Genomic DNA, 20,762 nt, shown 5'->3' on the forward strand with positions numbered 1-20,762 from the left:
GTGTACAGTACATGTGTGTATGTCTGTGTGTGTTACTGAGTGTGTTTTTGTCTATATAATGTCTGAGCCAGCCTGTCTGTGTACTGATAACCTGACCAAAACCATGAAGTCAGCTTCGCCTTTGTCTATTTATGGATGTGGGTGGAATGTTAGTGGTTTTCTCAGTGAGGTCAGGGCAGATAAAAGTGTCGCTCTGTGCAAGATGTTTCATTCAGCATGAGATGGAGAAAAGATTTATTTTCCAACCCAGTTTTGATGTTATATTTAGAGAACCAATATGTGCTTTGGTGCCACGTTTACAGACTTATGCATGCCTATTTAGTGTGACTTCACTTCAACTGGCACCGCTGTGTGTTTGTACTAAAATTTACATAATACTTACGCATAATTACACATTTAGATATATTATAAACATCATGCAGACCTGTTATCAGGCCAATGACTTTGTGCAAGTGACCACTTACCAATGGTTTATTTTAGAGAATTTCAGATGTTTCTAAAGTTTTAAATGACCAGAGACATAAATATAAAAATATAATATTAGAATATAAAAATGAAGATACAGATCCATGAAATTGTTTTAAATGGCTTTAATTAATACTTAAGAGCAGTGCAGAAGAGTTTGATTTACATACATTTACAAATACTCTTGATTTTAGTTGCATGATTAAAGAAAATACAGTACAAAAATATATCCTAAATCTAATGCTTGTTTTAGTCAGACAAAAAAAATAATTTTTCTAAACATCATGTTTGATGAATGGTATATTCAAACAAAGTCATAAAAAGCATTCAATTTCTGTACCAAGTATAAAAATGTTTATGTACTAAATGGCAATGAGTGTCTTGGCCTCATGGGGGCAGTATTGGTTCACTATGGCTTTTGGAAATCACTTGTGCTCTGTTTTCAGTTTACCATTCGTGATTTTAAAGACAGAACACTTTAGAGTAATTTGTGTCTTAGATCTTATTTAATGGAGTATGATATTGTCTTAAGTTAGTAAATGCAAAATGGAAAGTTAATCAATGCTAAACAACAGCCTAAAGTACACATCATGATATTACACAAAAATCTCTACCTATTAATCTATAATTAAAACTATTACATTTACTATCTTTTACTCAAATGTGAAACTTTTCCATTCCCATTAGACATGTGAAAGTGATTTCTGAGGAGAAATTGAAAATTTAAGAACAGAATTTGTCACAGTAGATTAACCTGTCTCTGTGTGCCAAGCCTCAAAGTTTTGGTTTTCTTAAGCCTCATCTTGCAGTGTCTCCCTCTCTCCTTCGTCAGGCCCAACCTCTCCACGTATCTCCTGATAGCCTCTAGTCATGCTAAACCCAGACAGCCTTCTCCTTCTCTTCACCAAGACTACTACCCCAATGACAACCAGTGCCATCATGCCCATCACCCCAAAGGCTACACCTGCCTTTTCTCCGCTAGACATCTGACTAAATTCTGGGTTAAGCTTACGTGCAATTTCCCTGATTTCCTCTGGCTTGGCAAGTTTCCATGTCTTGGTCTGCCCCACTCTAACCCAGCTATTTTCCCCTTCAGTCATAACCATTACAGTGTTGGTGGCTTGCATGCTGATAAGTGGAGGTTTAGTGAAAGGTGGAAGATGGACTGGCAGCAGCTGCCCACCTGTGAACAGTCCTGACTGGACACAGTAAAGAATTTCACAGCCATCGCTCACTGTAGCAAGGTGCTGACTGAACTTGGGAGGGCAGCGTCGTTGGCCTCCGGCCAGCGGGTTGTTTGACTGACAGCTGAAGAGGCCTCCGAACGGTACTGCGTATCTGGCACCGGTTTCATAGTCATTACTCACACAGATCACTTGGCCATCCGAGAGAAACTTGACTGAAATGAAGTTTTGCGGGCAGCTTTTAGTTTTGGTGAGGGGGTTCAGGAGAGAGGGGCTGTATAAGCCTCCAAACAGATAACCTGTGTTGTCCGGAGCCTGTCCATTTACAGAGCACCAGTAGGTGTTGATGCGAGCGGAGCGAACATAGTAGATGTCCTGACAATGTGATTTATAACAAGTGTCCAACCATAAAAATCCACAGTCATAGCTTTCGTCATAACAGTGGCGAGCCCTGTAACCCTGCTGTCTCACTTCTGATCTCAGTAAAGTTGGGGAGTAAGGTGAACGACAGGAGAACCCACCTGTATCAGGGTTTTTCTGGGCCAGGGAATCACAAAGTGGACCTGCGTCTTGGCTGAGTTGTATACACTCTTGATAGACACCACCAAAACTAAGGTTTGTAGCAGGGCCCTCACAGGAATTATCATCCACATTGGCCTGGAAGTTAAAGTTCTTGGAGCTGATGTCAACACAGCCAGGGCGGGTGTTGACCTTGTAGTATCGTTCTATGGCTTGACTCACTCTAAGAGCCACTTTGCCAACTGTAGGCTGTGGCAGATCAGGGATGGTGTTTGTGTTTATAAAGTAGTGTAGGGGAAATCCTGAGCGATCAATAGCAACCAGGTTGTTTTTGGTACTTTCCTGCCACTTCTGCAGAGTGATGCCAGGATAGAAAGGTGTGCCACCTCCATGGCTTTGAATAAGAGAGTACTGAATGTTGGACTGATATGTTTGAAGTGATGAACTCTGTTCGGTATTTTTACTGCTTATGTCGAACTTGAGTTTGTCAAAAAAGTTGAAGCCAGCCAGAGCTGTGACAGAGGAACTTTGTGATACGCTGTCCGACACATATGTAGAACGGAGGTAGTCTTCCTGCACCAAAGAAGCCCCAGCATCGACGCTAGTAATAACATGAGTTCCATAGTCCAGCACCATCTTCTCTGAGAGATAGTCTGCATTCCTTGTCTGGTTGTTTTCAATTGCATCAGCTATCTCTTTGGCTTGTTGAGCAAAGCGTGTGTCCAGAGTGAAGTCTGGATAAGCCTTAACTGTGTAGATGAAATTACGAACCTTTGAAAGAAAGGAGTATAACATGAAATGTTGTGTCATTTTTTTTTTGTTTTTTTTTTTTTTTTGTGTTTTAAAATGACTGTAAAATGTGTCCAGTGATGAAAAATAGCCTTCTGACTAACAGTGTTTTTAATCCAGTCTGCCCATGTTAAATTGAGCAATAAATAAATTGAATACTTAAGGCACTGAACAATTTTCAGCCAAATTTATAAGCAGTCAAAGTTAGAGTAGGCTTAAACAAAATAGCTTCGATTTTAGCTCTTGGTCAATAAACTGCTCTTTATTTTTAGTGCTTTTTTATTTTGTACATCTAAACTAAAGCAATATAAACTCGTACCTGCACTCTGGCTGTAGTTGAAGAGTCTTTGACTTGATGCGTTTTCATCCTCTGGCTCTCAGTAGAAAATTTGCCATTCAGCACAGAGAAGAAGGATATGTCTGCATTTATGGTGTGAGCTGTCGTGCTTTTCTGCTCCAGCCAGGAGTCAATTATCTCTGAGTTGGTCTCCACACCCGTCTCTTTGTGGGGAATGACAAACACCTCATCTGGGATGAGGTAGACCCCGTCCTCAGTGGTCTGGCACTGGAAGTAGCTGAGGTTCATAACTCGACCCATATCCATGTTCCGGAGGTTGTCCCAGCCTCCACCTGGCAGCACCTCCAGTGCTGTGATGGAGAGGTTGGTGGAGGCACGACATTGTCTGAGCCAGTTGGTTGGGCGACTGATTGGGATAGGAGAGCAGACATGAAGGAGAGAGAGAGCCAGGAGAACCGCTGCTGTCTTCATGCTGTCTGTGTCAGAAATGAGGGTCAAGATGGTTGAATACTGTATATCATCTAAGCCAAGTTCCTCCTTTTCTTATGCAGTTTATCATATGACAAACAGGAAGATCTTGTTTAACCACTGGCGTGGGTGGATAAGGTCTTACTTTCATATGCAAGTCTGCATTTCTCTATGTGCCAAAACATATTCTGTAAGCTACTTATTGATCTAGAACTAAGACTTTAACCTGAATACTCTTCCTAAGTTATGACTAAGTGCTAAGTAAAGATTATTTTCTATAACAGAAAAATAAACAGCATAATATAACCATGGCAATATCATAAAACCTGTAGCAGAATTGTGTTGTTAAGCTATATACTGTGATTTAGATCCTGCAATTACTGTCATTTGTGCTATTTTATCATTCAAATAATTAAAAGATTACAAAATAAATGCTTTGTAATGTAATGATTAATATGCTGCTACACATTAACCTAAAATAAACAATGAGGATAAAATGGAAAATACAGGTGAAATAGGCTTAGGTTATAAAATAGTGCTGGAATAAACTTGAGAGTAATATGCACAAGTTATGATGACTCCCACCAAAAACACACAAACCGTTACCTGTTGAAAGAAAAATGATTGAGTTTCCACAAAGGAGGTGTTAAGTGAGAAAAAAAGGGAAACTAGACCTTATATTTGATCTAAACCCAACAGACCAGAGGTTAAATGAACCAGGTACACTGCATAAGTATGTAGATACACTGTTCTTTATTGGCCCTATGTGAAGTTAAAATTGTTAGGGGACTTCCTCCTCTCAAAAGGAAGAGAAAGCAGATATGAAAACAAACTCTATTGTAAGCAAGTTGCCGTGTTTGCATGTGTTTGCATGTGCAAGAGTCACATGAGTGCATGTCACTGGAAATGCCCTGAGAGCCTGAGTCACCACCCAGCAATCAGACCAAAGCTCTAATGTCTGGCAAACTACCAATGTTGGAACAACCAGCAGCATTTCAATAAAATGAAATATATATTTCTAACAATATAACAAAAAAAAAGTGAATGTTATGTTTTATACCACCAACAGGGAATTTTCCTTTTTTTTTTTCTCATTGTTTATTTTAGGTTAATATGTAGTGGCAAATTAATCATTACATTACAAATTATCTAATATTATCTCTGATTATCTGCTTCCATCACAACACATCTCTGAAAAAACAGGAACACTAACAGGGTCACAGGTAATAGGACTCGGAAATACACAGTGCAACCTTCCCCATATTTAAGCTTATCTACATCATAAAGGAGAACACATGGGTGGAAAAAAAGATTACTGGCTGCCCATCTTTCAAGTGATTGAATTACTGGTGTAAAATTACTTCATAATCAATAAAAAAAAAAAGAGAGATGTGAGAGATTATGAGAGATTACGTTTTTAGAAACGGTAAAATACATTCATATGTTCTATATGTTTGGGGGTTATTTGTTAATTAATGCCAATTCCATTTGTTTGACTACATACTACTTTATACTGCTTTGCTCACTGACTTTTAGAGCTAACTTATTTCAATTGACTGCACATTTATTTTTTTATTGGAATGAATACACAAAACTAAATCTTAGTTAGTTTATATGAATAGTTTTTTTTTCTTCTATTAACAGTTAAACATCTAATTCCAGATGAGAGTTTCTGTAGGACTCTAAATATGGAAAACGCCGAGTTCAATGTGAGCAGAATATCATTTTACAGAAACGACTTGTTAAAATGATTTAAAACTGAGCTGTGATGAACCTCACCAGCCAGCAGTCTGTCAGTACCAGTGGCTTCCTCTTCAGTGAATGAGCTGTTCCTGAAATCGTCCAGTAGATGGCGACACGGAACGATGTTAAGAGGCGCCTTCACTGTGCGGGTTCAGGGCCTCCCTGCTCCAGCCCCAAGCACCAAAACACTATTAGTTGTGTGTGAATATGAATCATATCATTTTGTCTTTTTTTTTTTTTTTTTTTTTTTTAACATTGACCTCAGTACTAGTTGAAATCCCAACGCCGTTCGCCGTTCTTTCTTTTTTATGAGATAATTGAATCTGCTTTCTAAATCCCCTCATGATCTTGGATGAGGAAGAAATGGCGGACATCACTATCGCTTCAGCCCCACTGAAACCCTGCCGTGTTTTTCCTGCCGGAGATAAGAGGAGCCTCAACGAACACGTCCTGTCCCGCCCATCCAGCCTCGCTGTTGTCAGAGATGATCAGCTGCGTTTGCAAGCAGCTGGAGATTGTCAGCAGCTGCTGCTCTATGACCAGCGCGGTCCCACCCCTTCACTTGAAATAAGCGCAAACAAACAACATCGTTACAAAGTTACTTCTTAACAAATTCAACAGAGATGTGAGAAGTCTTTTTTTTTTCATGCTAATATGTGACTGCAATAGCTGCATGTGCCGTCTGCCAATTCACAACAAACATGTTCTGTAAGTAGTGATAAAATCATCAACAGAAGCAACTCTTTCTTTTTCTATAATGAACTCGATGGCACCGAATGACAAAGAAATATTCAGAACTAAATAATGCCCTTAGTCATAAGTGTAAATATCGACTGAAACTCTTCTTGTGCAGACAGAGAAGATAAAATCTGCTTTATATCCAGTTTGTCTGAGTCATTTTTGTTGTTCAAAACTGATAAAATCACACATCACGCTCTGTAAATTAAAAAAAAGTAATAGGTTTATTAATTCCAACAATAGCAGTTCAATTCATTGTAAGCCACAGCGCATTGTGGCAAGAAAAGGTGTGTAAAAAAAGCAGGGTCAGTATTTTCTCCTATAGAAAAGCTGTAAAATAGCTCAAACAAACTCATGTTCTTGGAATCAATGCAGAAGTTGAGTCCACACAGTTAATGCCAGAGTTAAATGCCACTATAAACACTTTTGGGCAGCATTTAGTGTTCAGAGAGAGGCTTCACTTCTTGGCAGCAGCCCTGGTCCTGGTAGACTTGGTGACCCTGCGCTTGGCCTTCTTGGGACTCTTCGGCGTCTTGGGCTTCTTGGCTCCAGCAGGCCTCTTGGCTTTCTTAGGACTCTTTGCCTTCCTCTTCTTCTTAGGTGACTTCTTGGCTGGAGTGCCACCTGCGGTTGCTTTCTTGGCTCTGGTCTTCTTGACCTTTTTCGCCTTTGGCTTCTTCTTTTTCACCACCTTCTTCTTTCGAGGTGTGGGGGGCTTCTTGTTCAGCTTGAAGGAACCTGAGGCCCCAGTACCCTTGGTTTGGATGAGGGATTTGTTGGCCACCAATCGTCTGATGGCGATGAGGATTCTGGCTTTGTTCTTCACCACGTCGTATCCTCCAGCCTTCAGAGCCTTCTTCAGGGCTGCCAGGGACATGCCACCGCGCTCGGTGGACGCAGACATGGCTTTAAGTATCAGGTCTGAAACTGTGGGACCTGTCTTCTTCCTCTGAGACTTGGCTCTCTTCTTTGGAGATTTGGCCGGAGCCGTTGAGGGCAAAGCAATCACCGCAGAAGACATTGTAATGGCACCACTGCTTGGATCGGATGAGTGAGGTTCACAGAGAGACTAGGACAGAGTGATATCTCTGCTTGCCCTCTTGACGCGTTCAGGGTTGATAAAGCCCTGATGAGAACCGTGTAGAGTGAGACCCGCCACCACAGTGCGCCTCTTCTCTCCCACTCAAACTTGATAAAGTTTGTGTTTTCTCCAGCTGGATTATTCTGTAAAAATCCTGCATAAAATGATGAATATCCATATAGAAAGCACATCATAAGAATCAGCATGATCTTAACTGTCTCTTTATATTTTTATATTCAGGGATTTAATAAATGTTTGTTGTGCAGTTAGTAGTTAGCTGTGGTAAAGTGTAATTTGAGGCATGTATTTTGAACATTTTAACAAGATCACACACTCAAAATAATCAAGTACAGACTTTTAAGATTAAATAAGGTTAAATAGTAATGTGTCTGTTATACTGGCTTCAAAACTTAGTTTTATTTCATCTGTTTTTGGTAATTAAATTCATTTAAATATGACCAAAGAAACACAGTTGCCTTGCAGACCCATCAGAGAGTGACCTCAACATAGATATTAATTCCTGAAATTCAGAAGCAAGGGCAGTTTTAATGAAAGCATGAAGTGAGAAGTGAGAAGTGAAAAATTAGATTACAGAAATGAAGTTTTATATTATCACATTTATGTGCTGAAAATATTACTGTAGGCTACTGTATGTCTTTGTGACGGGAGCTGGAACTCAGCCAGAATAGGAGTTATCAGCCTATGAGGAGGGGCAGCCAGAGAAACGAATTTAAGATTAATTTCCCGGGTCTTTTTGAACTTTATTCTCTTTATGAAACAACCAGTGAGCTAGGCATTCACATTAGTGTGCATGTCTGTACATTTAAAACCAGATTCTTTCCCATTAAAGTGACAATCCATAGTTTGATAACCAGTTTAATCATTTTATCTAGAACATGATGCCATAAAAAAGGGATTGATTCAATTTTAAGCTTTTAACCTGCTGTGTCCTCTGCATATACATAGACTGGTTAAAGCAAGTGCAAAAGAATCACTGAAGCCATATATCACACTACACTGAATATTCCTCTGATGGCCTTTCTTCAGTCTGTTGGTTGATGAACAGCATAAACATGCTTTAATGTACAGCGGAGTAGGTTATTATCGTACTGAAGACTATTTGAACTATGATGTTCAGTCAGATTTCAGACATAAAATGCATTTTTTTTTATTATTTGTAACCATTTTGTGTTCTTTTACATGGTAGTGAGAAATTTAATTTTGACCAAATTACAGGTATATTCAGATAGATTATATAATTCATTGATTGAAAATCAGTATTTTTTGTAATTCTCACATTAATATTATATATTGAGGTCTGCTTGATTGTGTGTTTACAAATGTTACTGATGAGAAGAAAGCTTTAACAACAGTAGAAAACATGGGTTTGTTTTATTAGTTTGAATTGCATTTGCATGACATGAACCTGATCCAACATCTGGATTACTCTATTTTGTTTTTCCTGGAAATGATTATTAGACAAATGGACTGGAATATCAGTAATCTTAACTGTTTCAAAAATACTCAAATAAACTGCTTGAACCACAGAGATAAAGTGTATGTGTCTGGAGGGAAAAGATTGGCAAATGTAGTGTACCCTCTGTAGTGCACTGATAGCGCCTCCTTCTGTTACACACAAATACACACACAAACACACAATTTGTGTTGCGATAAACTCAGATGAAATTTAACAAAAACACAGTTCTGTTTTTTGATGGCCCGTCTGTGCCACAGAGTTTTTTTTGGATTAAATGACTATCTGCTGGGGATGAGCATATAGAAACCTTCAAATCAACACGGACTGAAGTGGAGAACAGAGGATGATCCCAGATCAGATGAAGTTGGACCAGAGGAACAGAAACAGGCCCATTAATGTCATGTTTTTACTGTATGTAGCTTGGATTTGATTTTGACAGTGTAACCAACGTGTTATCACCATAATCATTAAACCAAAACTTTTACGAGTTTGTCTACAGGGGCTTTTAATGAAAACGTAAGGTGTTTTGTACTTGTAAGTGACTCCCTTTAGGTTATGTGCTGTTGTTTGAAAAGTGTTAGGAGTTATTTGTGTCACAGTCAGAAGAGCAGCTGTTACCTTATGTTGTGCTCCCTCAAGTTTCCGTGAGCTAAATGAGTCAATGGATTAAATCACCCAAATTCAGCCCACCTACCAGTGCCACTGTGAAGTAACTCAGGCATTCACCTCAGCCAACAGAAGACCCCCAACCCCTATGTTGATGTAGTGTTTTTCCCCCAGGCCTCTCTCTTTTTCTAATGTCTGAGTAATTCATGTCATTGAGCAGAAGAGTCCCAGTCATCCAGTCATATACATAAGTGAGTATAGTAGTTTGTGGTGTAGTTGTTATGAATAACGTATGAAAATGAAAAAAAGAGGCTGAGCGCCGCTGCGTTTGTGTGTGTGTGTGTGTGTGTGTGTGTGTGTGTGTGTGTGTTTTTTGTTTTTTTTAAACAGACACACAAATATGTAGATCAAAGGTGACCCTATGGCATATCAAATCAAGATTAAAGTGCATTTCTCTGTTCTGTATAGAAATGTTTCCCCAAAATGACACACTAGCCTCAGTTTTACTTTTGTGTCCTGCGTCTCTGCGGGTTTTTCCGCTCTCCTCTGAGAGCCCTGTGTGATGTGACACGGCTCTCCAGCTGAGGGGCTGTTGGACCTGCTGTTACATCGCTCTCCTCCCCGGAGCATGTGACCATGTGATCACATTCACTGCAGCCGGGCTGAGTGAGAGAACTTGTGACCAAGCGAGCAGCGGCAGTATTGACGCGGAGGGTCGGCGAGAATAAAAACCGGAGCCCAGCGACTTCACAGTTCTTCCTTCACTGTCCTCACCTCGGTCAGCCAGCATGGACTGCGGGATCTTAACGTCCAAGACCATCCTCCTCTTCCTCAGCTTGATATTTTGGGTAAGTCGTGGTGTCATTTCTTCACCTGGGAAGGTCTCCTCGCAGCTGGAGAGACGAGAGCAGAGATGTGTTTGGTGCCTTTTTTCTGTAAATCATCCTCACTTGTTCGGTTGTGGTCTGTGAGCCCTGTGTACTCTCAGGTTTAGATTAAAAAAAAAAAAAAAAAAAAAAATCAGGGTTACGACTTGATAACCACCCTGATGGCCTGCATCCTTACCACCACACTGCAGGCTTCTTCCTCATTTTAACTGTTCCTCAGTCACATTGGCGCAATTCATTTTAAGAAAGGCCGAGTGATTCCTAGAGGTCTTTGAGTGACATTTCTCAATAATGTGAACGGAGGTCAAACTGCGTTCAGGGGAACAGTGATTTACTGGGTCACCCATCCCGTGTGACCCAAGAGGTCCTACTCCATCTGTCTTAGACTTGTGTTTGTCTATAGTGCTTATACTGTAAACTAGAGTTTAGGGACTTGTACTGAAAAGTAAGGAAGTGAGTGGGCTGCTTATGAGTGACTCGTGACCAGAGTCTGACAGGAGTTCATATCTGGCTTTTTGTCAAAGTAAACTCTGGATTTGTATATCTCTGGTTTATAATTCACCATGTCTCTCCTCATTTGGCCTCCCTGGCAAACAGTTGCCGGTTGTCCTCCCTTTCTCTCAGAGCAAATGGGTTTTGAAGGGACCGACTAGACTTCCCTGCCTGTTTGCGGCTGATGTCTGTTATTAGATTACTGTGAGATAAAACTGTCCTGTGTGTTTATTTGTAAGGGAAACCACAAACATGGTTTATCTTTTCAATTCAAATATTCACATACTTTTATTTTTTTTTTAACTCCCCTATTCTTTCTCTGTCTTCCTCCCAATCTAATGCTTTACCTTCCCCCTTGAGTTTCATGCTTGCCATTTTCCAATTTCTAATGTGATGTTCATTTGAGTCATGATGAGTCTGTGCTGAACCATTTATAATGTGTATAGGGTTTATTGCAGGCCTCTGTCCTTCACCGTATTCCAAAGTTAGTCTTTCCTTATTTCTCACCAGCGAGGCCTTACACACAACATATCTCTAAAGATCACCCATATGAGGTTCATCCCGTTTCTCCTAACAGCTACATCTCAGTTGTGTAGTCTGTCATGCCGGTTAACTGTTTATAAAGAATATGAGACAAACTTTGTTTGGCCAACAGTCAATTGCTTAAACAAAACAAGTCCATGTAGTGGAGCAAAACACTAATCATCCATCTTTGATTTTTTTCTACTGATTCACCAGGCCAAGAGTCTTAAGTAGCTGTGTGAGTTAGATGATGAGAAACTGCACATTTTTGATAAATAAGACTAACTGAAATGAGGACATAGGAGAGATGCTGAAAAGATGTTATTAAAGACAAAAAGAAATCATAATTCGACCAAAACATCAGCTTATCCTTTTACACTCTGCCTATACCACCACTAGGTCTGTCTTTAACAAAACATATTATGCGGGAAAACACAGAACAAACCCAAAAAAGTTTATCTGAAGTATTTTGAAGATCCCAAACTTCCAAAGGACGGCAGATACATTGTAGTGAATTAAGCGACAGTGTGTATAAAATGATCCACTTTACAACTGATGTAATGGTGCTGTGATAAAACATAGTTTCTTTGTTTTCTAAAATTGAATCAGTGAATGTGTCCAATTCTGTAATAAAACTGTTTTTCTAAATAAATTGGCTAATTTAGGGGGAAAATCAAAAGTTTAAAAGGTTGTGTTCTTAATGTGTGGAATCACATGAGCTGAAGCGTCATTTGTTCCCGGTTGGCTGAACTTACATCATGTCTGCCCCTTGAACCTGGTTCCTCGGTACAGTGTGGTTACAGAACATTTGCTGTGCAGGGACCCGCTAAAATCATGGCCACAGACTGAGAAACTTCGGCCCAGAGGTTTCTCACATTCCAGAGAGGTGGCACCATGCATGGGTGCTATATGTTGTGTAAGCGTCTTTGTGCTGCTTCTTAGGCACAAGATCAGAGTTTCTGGAAAGATTAGGGGTGAGCCACAGGGGGGGTAGACTCACTACTCCACTGGGATCCCGTGACTATGGAGTGATTAAGACAAGTGAGTCATGAGGTTGAACTGAGGGATGAATGATTGTGAGGCCACTCAAAACACACATTTTCACATGAAAAAAACACAACCACACCAGGTGTAAGTCATGTCATTATAGGGGAAGTAATACTGAACATGACACAAATACACAGACACACATGAAGGGGATTTCCAATAATTTTTTCTTCCCTTTTTTTAATGTTATAAAGCGTCATATTTTTGCCACAAACTTTCCAACTGGAAATTCAGCTGGTCACATATTTTCTTATTCTCATATTCCTGCTGTGCTACCAGGAAATAAAACAGCTATATTTGAGCTTAATTTAATTTGCAGTTTAGATTCTGAAGTGTTATTTATCTAGCTTCCATCGCTGAGCCTTTTTGCTCTTTTTTGTTTCGTTTTTTTGCCAACTGGAGGTGAATCAACTCTGACACAATGAGTGTCAAAGGGCAAAAGGAAGTTAGGAGTGCTGATCATGAGATAAACATATAACAGCCATTGTTTTCTCAACTGTTACCTCTGTTCTTGAAGTCTTTGTGGCCTGGACCCTCTAGACTTTTGAGCTTTTAGGCCAGATGGCTAAACAGATAAAAAGAGCAGAATAAACAAAGTAATTGTACACAGTCATTTTTACAATAAAACGATAAATCATGTATAACGCTGCAATTGCAGTCTGTACTGTGGATGCACAAAATTGTAGTCTTATGACCGGTGAGTTCACCACTGGAGCATGACTTGAATAGTCATGAAAAGTCATGATGATGGTGTGACTTAATGCCTAATCTTCATCTGACTCCACAGGGACTGACCACCAGGGACCTTATACCCTGTGTTCATCATATGAGGTCATATCAGATAATTAAATTAGAAATCCCTCTGTGCTCTATCTAAAAGTGTTTGAAGTGTTTTTAGTGTTGTTCTCATTATATATTCACTGGTATTCATGATTATAGGCAGGTTATTATTACCATTTGTAAAAAAAAAAGAAAAGAGGCTGAAATGTTATAATTCAATAAAGCCCATGTTATTCAACTTACTATGTTTTAACTACATCATTTTCACATAAAAAACACCTTTGTACAGAATATGAGCATGACCCTTTCAACTACAACAAAGAGAGAAAAAACATCATGTGACAAGTCCCTTCACTCGTATCGGTGTGTGTTTGTTGCTGCAGTACTTAACTTTGTTTAATGCAGGTATTTTTGAGGTTTTCTGGAGAAGCTGAAGATCCATTATTTTCTGGTTGTTGACTGTTTAGCACAGATCTATACAAGTGGAGCAGAAACAGTCAAAATTAGGAGATTGTGTCATAATTTAGCTCTCAACTCCGTAGCTAGAGCTTAGTTGTGTAATTAAACAGTGTCAGCAGATAAAGGTGTACACAGTTCAATAGTGTTAATCTCAGTGGGATCCTTATTTTTGTGTTCATTCCCAGAATACCAACTATGACAAACATAAAGGGAAGTACTGTCCAATAATGATCATTTTTAAAAATGAGTTTTCTTTGCGTGTACTCTTTATGTTATAATCGTATAATTCATTACTGATTATAAATGCAAAATTAAAAGCATTCTGATCTGTATGCACACATGGTAATTGTGGAAGTGTAACACGTGATGTTGATGTTTCTCCCTGCAGGCTGCAGGAGCGGCATTGACCTATGTTGGCGTCTATGTGATCAAGAGCTATGACAACTTTGACAGTTTCATCCAGGACAAGTACACACTTGTACCAGCGGCTATCATCATCGGCATCGGTGTGGTGATGTTCATCTTTGGTCTGGTGGGATGCTGCTCTACACTCCGGGAGTCCAAATTCGGCCTCAGCTTTGTAAGTGTGTGTGTCTGTGTGTGTGACAGAGCGGCAGGAGAGGTGAGGTGTAGGCTATAATTTGTGCTTCAGTCAGTTCCTTGGCATTTGCCAATCCGAAGGTGAAAATGCAACCGCAAACATTTATTTTCAGTTGCCATTTTAGGTGTCAACATTTATGTTTCATTTATGAACTTTTGTTTTCACTCTTATTTTAATCACAAAATTTTTTAACAACTTCTTTCTGTCCAGTTCTTCCTGATCATCATGGTGATCTTTGCCGCTGAAGTAGCTGCTTTGGTATTTAGCTTCATCTACCAAGGCAAGGTGAGTCACAGTCCCATATTCTCTCACACACAATGTTTGTTGCAGGCCTATATTAGCATATATTTAATCTCCACCATTTTCCATTTTAAATCTGCTTTGGCACACTTGTATACTGTGTGAGCCTTTTAGTAAAGCACCTGACTGCATACATTATGTGTGTGTGTGTGTTTTTTTTTTTTTCTTCTTCTTTTCTGTCCAGATAAGCGGAGATTTGGAGCGCTCTATGAATCAGACCTTTGCAAAGTATGATGGACAGGGCACTGAGACCAAAGGTGTGGACTACCTGCAGCAACAGGTCGGCGTTATGTTCTACTGTATATCTGCATATGAATAGTTTGTCTGGCTTCGTTTTCTCAGTTGTACTTTCATCTCTTCTGCTTCACCTGCTTTCTCTCTCGCTTGCTTACTTTCATTTCCCTCTCTTGTTCTTTTATTTTGCTCTCAGTCTGCCTTTCTCTCTCTTGACTTTTGGAGAAAAAGAAGCCATCTTGAAACAGCCACAGCTAAAACACAATATACTGTAAATTTTGCTGGTGATGTATTTATTATTATTTCTTTGAACAACTGGCCAAACTGACTCAACCCTCGTCCTTAACACATAACGAACAATTTTCTCTGTCAAAAACTTTAATGACTTTAAAGTCACACTTTACTTTTGCAGTTTGCTGATATACTGTATATCAATGACAATGAATAAGGTCAAAACTGATTTATTGTTCAGCTGTACAAACAAATAAAAATCATGCCCATAAAGCCCTACTACGTACACAATCAACAATACGTGCTTTGATGCACCAGATTCACACCTCTGGGTCTGTCACATGTCATTGTGGGAAAGGCAGGAAGTTGCTCACTGAGGTAGAAGTTAAAGCAGACTGATGGAGAGCGTGCAAGGTCAAAAGATATACAAGACTTAACACATCCAAAAATAACTTTCTGTACCATAACTCACTCACTATACTCATGTAGATTGATGGTAATGTAAGAAGGTGAACATTTCCCGTAACTCTCTCTCATATAGCCTCTACTTTTCCCTTTCTTTTAATCATTTAAAAAAAAAAAACTTTTTCTCCTGTCTTATCACCTGTCCGTTCTCTCTTTGACTCTGTGCAGTTGCAGTGCTGTGGAGTTAAAAATTACACCAGCTGGTCCAACACGACCTGGTTTACCAGCCACAACAACACGGTGCCTCGGTCCTGCTGTAAAAACATCACTGCACAGTGCACAGGCAGACTGGATCAACTAGACCTGCTCAACATAGAGGTAAATCATACAGAATCACACTTCATTCTTTTACTGTGTCAGTGTACATATGGTTACACATGTTTATGTCATCGTTGTGCCCGGGACTGCAGGCTGTTCATTTGGTGTTGCTTCATAAATTCTTTTGACTGCTTCTCCAACTGTGATTTGGAAGGAATTATCTTACACTGAATGATTTTTAATTTGAAAGTCTGCAAAACCAAATTATCTCCCAGATATGTTCAGACAGACTTTTCCGAGGTGCGATGAGTACATGTGTATAATCACTGCACTTGTGCATGTGTTCCAGGGTTGTGAGCCTAAGCTGACACGCCTCCTACAGGATGTGTGGGGTTATGCCATGTTGGTGATTCTGGGCTTTGCAATCATCAAGGTAAGGACAGGCGCAGTCACCATGACAGAACAGATACTTATACAGTAATGGGTTTTCACAACTGCTAAATATGTGCTAGTTAGCTGTTGAGTCAACTGATATTGGAGATACACACCAGTCAGTGCAACAGATGGTGTATTGTTTTGGAGAAATAGCAGTAGGCCACATATTATACTTCTCTATATGCTTTGTTGCACCTTCCAAGTGCATGGATTTCCTAACCGAGCAGAGCTTATCAGGGGTGACTGACAAGATGAAGTACTGTTGATTGAGAATCTAATAGAGGATTATCTGTCTTCAAATCCACACATGTGAAAGAACAATGAAACAGAAAATGTGCAATGTGGCATCCTGTCAGCCGTCTCAGAATTCCTACACTTCACTGATTCAATTATGCTTTTGAGTCTTTCTACGAAAGCTGAACTCAGAGATTACGAGGCCTTACAAGGGGAAAATATCTGAGTGGGACGTCCTCTTCATTGTCCCATAGACAGTAATTCTTGTTCTTTCACAGTGATTGAGTGCAGTCCTTGATCCTAACCTACTCAAATACAGCAGTTAAAGTACTTGTAACCCTTATCATTCCACTCCAGAGCTTATCTGTTCAGATAACCTACGCTGCTTCAGAAAATACATTTTAAGAGCTTGTGTCTGATTACCTTTACTCTTTCTGTTGCAGTTCTTTGGGATGCTGAGCGTATGTGTGATCACCTGTAGAACTGGCACCCTGAGGAGTGGCTACCAGCCTCTCTATGCCTGAAACACACCCCTGAAACCACCCACCACCTCCCTGCATTTCAGTCCATTAGGTTTGCTGACCACTTGATAATGGCAGACATCCTTATTCTAAGACTTCCAGTTCAAACATTCTGTATACAATTACACATAAATACACTGATTTATTTAAATTATACCCACAAGTGGCAAACTCATGTCATTGTAACACCACTTCTCAGATGAGATTGACATAAATGTGACTTTGAATTTTGAGTGATTGTCTTAATTTCCCTCTGGAGATTGTTATGACAAGATTTCTATTTTGGTCGAGCTGCCAAAGGTTTCTGTACTGTTACAACCGAGCTGTGGCCCTCTTTGACATAACACATATGACAATGACACATAGTAATTAAATGAAAGGAAACGCTTATCCCTGTTGGATTTAGCTTGCTGGAAGACTTACTCTTTTGAAGCACCCACCTGTTTAAAATGCATGCCTGTGAACCACGTGCGGCTGCCGTGACATCACAGGAGAGAAGAGGTGCCGGAAAAGAAAATTATTTTTGGACATTGAGACTTTCACTTGTAAATCTTGCTGAGCCTTCTCATTCTGCTGCATCATGTAGATATTCTTTTAAAAAACATTATTATCTGTATCGTGCTATAATGTAGGAGTACAAACTATATATTAAGCTTTTTGTGATTGTGAACAAAACAACAGCAGTTTAATTCCTCATTTAGGATTGCAATATTTATAGCCAACTGAATGAATGAGTACAGTATATATATATATATATAATGATATGGTCAGTTAACTGTATTTCATTAAGTTACAGTTCTATATAGTTTGACTTTGGCTGTGTTTATTATGTTTCTAAATTAAAAAGGTGAACATTTCACAATAATTTGGAGTTTGGTGAAGTTATACATCCTTGTGTTGCCTTGTTTTCAGTGTTTTTTTTCTTTGTCTTTTTTAACCTTTTGTAATTCAAGATTAAGTCTGTATAGATAGGACATACTAGCAGTTGAACACATATTATTATGTGTCCTTCTGAAATGAAGTGGAGAAAAAACCAGTCATGTCAAGCTCTGTGCCAAAAACACCTTCCTAACTTCAGATGGGTTATTTTTTGCAGGAGGACTCTGGTACATGGGGTACACTCAGAGCATTACACTGAACGAGAACCACAGGGGTTATCTCTCTCTTACCTCCTGACTCTGCTGATAAAGAGGCCTTTTAGTTGGGCACATACAGAAGATAGGAGTGTCCTTTTTACATAAGCCTCAAAGAGATAGATTAAATTATAAACTCATGTCAAGGCGTGTCATAGTCATCAATCATCACACAGCACAGATTAAAGGCTGGGCCACCTACTGATCAGATTGTAGATACAACAGATTTCAACCATTAGTCTAATTCAGACTTCAATTATCCCTTTACCTTTTTCATAAATGATTCAAACCAGCTATGCATCAACCTCATTCTTCCCCCTTGTCCCAGTCATGTAATAATCAAATCCCAAACAACAATAATTCAGCTGCATTAGAAGACTGTATCATGGGTTTTTGCTGGTGTATGTCTAGTTGCAGTACAAAAGAAAATCCTGCAGGTGGTGGTAGAGAACACGCTCTAAATTTGAAGTATAAACTAGAAAGAAACACCTAATATGTGCGCTCTGCTGAGGTAGTAGAAGATAGAAGGACATATTTTGTCATTGAGTTATTATATTTATACATGAATGAAAAAATGCATGAATGCATTCTGAGTCTGTTTTTTAACATAATATGATTTTTTTTATGTTTCAGAGATTGAAGAATCTCATATCAACAATTATTTGGCTATTTAAAATTAACAAAACTTTCATGTAACTTGTTACTTGTGTTGGAGTTTCAATTATCTGCTCTATGTGTGATCAATAGCTGTACTCCTGCTGTTGCATTAATAATGTCCATTGATGTAAATGACCCTTCTGCCCTGTCTCAGTCTGTGTCCGTCTCACATGTCTCTTCGGCATACCTTATTCAGTGTGTATCCTCACTGCTCCAGGCTGTGTTGGCATTTAGACACAGCTGGTCCTTTTCAGAGAGAGCTGTTGGTGCACACATGGCAAGATAACCATGTCAGTTCTGAGACCTGTTTTCCTCCCTCGTCCCTTAAACTGTCTTTTACTCCTGTCTCCCTTTCTTTTTCATGTCTGTTTATCTCCGTGTGTGTCAGGGTGTCAGTTTCTCGGCCCACCTTTTCTCTCCTCACGTATCTTTTTCTGCCTGTTTCTGTTTTACACTCTCGTATCTCTGCTTCCTATGTGGACAACTCATCTGTTTTCTGTTCTGCGCCCTTGTTTTTCTCAAATTCCCTCACTCTTAGTATCTTACGTGTTCACCCTTGATATCAACTTGCTTGACACGGTCCAGAGAGGTGAAGGCTTATTCGAGGGTTTTAACAAAAACTTATCATCTAAGACTGATGCACTAACACTTTTTGCTCCCCATTTAATTGCATTTTGTATTGTATATTTGTCTAGTTTTTTGCTCCTTTGGTGTTTTTTTAGGTGTACTGTAGAAATCAGTGTGTATTGACATTAGTATTTGGGGTTATGTTATGTTTTTGATGTTTTTCTTGGTTTGCAATATGACGTAAAAGGCTATAAATAAATAATTAAAGAAGATAGGCAAGTAAATCAAGCTTGTCAGAGAAGGTTGCATTTCTATAAAGTTGAGAGATTCTGAGGGCAGAGGCAGATTAAGAAAAGTAATGGTCAAAATCAAAGCAGCAGAGATGTCCTGACTTGAAGACCCTGGGGTTTAGCCCCAAAAACACAGGATCCTACATTTCCCATAATGCAACTGGATAGTCTTTCATTAGCCCCTCCCTAATTCCCTAAATGTCAACATAATTCAAAACTCACACCTCATGTCTCTCAAGTCCAATCTAAGAAATCCCTGATGAGTTCATTGAGATGAATAATGTGGTGTGCTCATTTAAATTTTTATAAATAATATATTTGAATATATAGAAAAACAATAGATTTAGGTAGCATGAGGTTTGATTCAGGTTTTATAACAACCTGTTCAGCCTTTACTCTCTCCCACCTTAAAGGTAAAAATGAACTGGAAAGCATTAAATTCACTGGAGTAAGAGGTGTTCATGCATATGATTTGCTATCTTAGCATTTTGATTTCAGCCTGACATCTGATTTATTTATTTCCTTTCCTACTTAGACAGGGATCTGTTGGAGCATGTAACCTGAGGAGGACACACATATTGCTGCTGCTCACTCTGCTTAAGTCAGACAGGCAGTTTCTGTGTGATTTTGTTGAGATCCATGGGCTGTTGTGCAGAGAATGCCCCCATGATTCACAAAACATTTCTATTACTAAACATCCTCTCTGGATTTGTTTTCTTTTGTTACATATCTGCTAGCTCTAGCATCAAACAAGTTGCAAAGACCCCTGCTTTACACAAATACCTTGCGTTTGAAGTGGTAGAAGATTGGCAATGTTTGTCTTTATAGGTTTTATAAGACAAAAAACCCTTTCCCTTTGTGTTCAAAAATAATGTAAACAAACAGGGAACCAATACAGTGTCATGGTTTTATCTGGATTCCTGCCCTACACATTTCTTTTCAGGGCAGACTCATAAATAATGACCACATATTGTCGAGACCAGGAGCAGGTGCTGCTGACAACTTACCTGCCCCCCCCCACCCACCCACCTCTCTGTGTGTTTGTGTCTGTGTGTCAGATGCTATCAGCTTTAATTAGAGAGGTCTGCCTGAAAAGAGGAACAGAAACGCAGTACAGACACTGGGAACAAAGACGCAACTGGACCAAATGTGCAGCAGCAGTATCATACCATTAACCATATTATCGATCATTTTCTAATTTAATCTTAGCAGCATAAGTTGTTACAAGAGATATTCATGTCATCTAGCTCTTTCTTCTCCCCTTCATCTTCTTTTTCTTTA

The 20,762-nt window shown here is 39.3% G+C and overlaps 3 protein-coding genes across 3 annotated transcripts; 1 reads left to right on the forward strand and 2 right to left on the reverse strand.

Annotated features, from left to right (window-relative positions):
- Window positions 1–575: 575 nt before the first annotated feature.
- mpeg1.1 (macrophage expressed 1, tandem duplicate 1) lies at window positions 576–3,897 on the reverse strand. Its single transcript, XM_071483182.1, has 2 exons — window positions 3,277–3,897; window positions 576–2,939 (listed from the first exon to the last, which is right to left on the reverse strand). The coding sequence occupies exons 1-2, from the start codon at window positions 3,724–3,726 to the stop codon at window positions 1,257–1,259; spliced, it is 2,133 nt and encodes a 710-aa protein (XP_071339283.1). The 5' UTR covers window positions 3,727–3,897; the 3' UTR covers window positions 576–1,256.
- Window positions 3,898–6,405: 2,508 nt separating this feature from the next.
- On the reverse strand, window positions 6,406–7,307 carry LOC139624230 (protamine-like protein). Its single transcript, XM_071483183.1, has one exon. It carries the CDS (start codon window positions 7,223–7,225, stop codon window positions 6,662–6,664), a length of 564 nt encoding a protein of 187 aa, XP_071339284.1. The 5' UTR covers window positions 7,226–7,307; the 3' UTR covers window positions 6,406–6,661.
- Window positions 7,308–10,001: 2,694 nt separating this feature from the next.
- tspan36 (tetraspanin 36) lies at window positions 10,002–18,772 on the forward strand. Its single transcript, XM_071483187.1, has 7 exons — window positions 10,002–10,216; window positions 13,944–14,135; window positions 14,367–14,441; window positions 14,641–14,736; window positions 15,555–15,704; window positions 15,994–16,077; window positions 16,757–18,772. The coding sequence occupies exons 1-7, from the start codon at window positions 10,157–10,159 to the stop codon at window positions 16,835–16,837; spliced, it is 738 nt and encodes a 245-aa protein (XP_071339288.1). The 5' UTR covers window positions 10,002–10,156; the 3' UTR covers window positions 16,838–18,772.
- Window positions 18,773–20,762: the final 1,990 nt, after the last annotated feature.

Source organism: Trachinotus anak, unplaced genomic scaffold (genome assembly GCF_046630095.1).
Source record: "Trachinotus anak isolate AG129_WGS33_773 ecotype Australia unplaced genomic scaffold, CSIRO_AGI_Tana_v1 ptg000008l, whole genome shotgun sequence".
Taxonomy (NCBI): Eukaryota; Metazoa; Chordata; class Actinopteri; order Carangiformes; family Carangidae; genus Trachinotus; species Trachinotus anak.

What these genes read in the sequence shown, in the direction of transcription:
- mpeg1.1 (XM_071483182.1), bottom strand. Translation starts at nt 3,726, where the DNA reads ATGAAGACAGCAGCGGTTCTCCTGGCTCTCTCTCTCCTTCATGTCTGC. An exon ending in CAACTACAGCCAGAGTGCAG is followed by an intron (nt 2,940 to 3,276) that starts GTACGAGTTTAT and finishes TTTCTTTCAAAG; the next exon opens with GTTCGTAATTTCATCTACAC.
- LOC139624230 (XM_071483183.1), bottom strand. Translation starts at nt 7,225, where the DNA reads ATGTCTTCTGCGGTGATTGCTTTGCCCTCAACGGCTCCGGCCAAATCT.
- tspan36 (XM_071483187.1), top strand. Translation starts at nt 10,157, where the DNA reads ATGGACTGCGGGATCTTAACGTCCAAGACCATCCTCCTCTTCCTCAGC. An exon ending in TCCTCAGCTTGATATTTTGG is followed by an intron (nt 10,217 to 13,943) that starts GTAAGTCGTGGT and finishes TTCTCCCTGCAG; the next exon opens with GCTGCAGGAGCGGCATTGAC. An exon ending in TGGACTACCTGCAGCAACAG is followed by an intron (nt 14,737 to 15,554) that starts GTCGGCGTTATG and finishes GACTCTGTGCAG; the next exon opens with TTGCAGTGCTGTGGAGTTAA.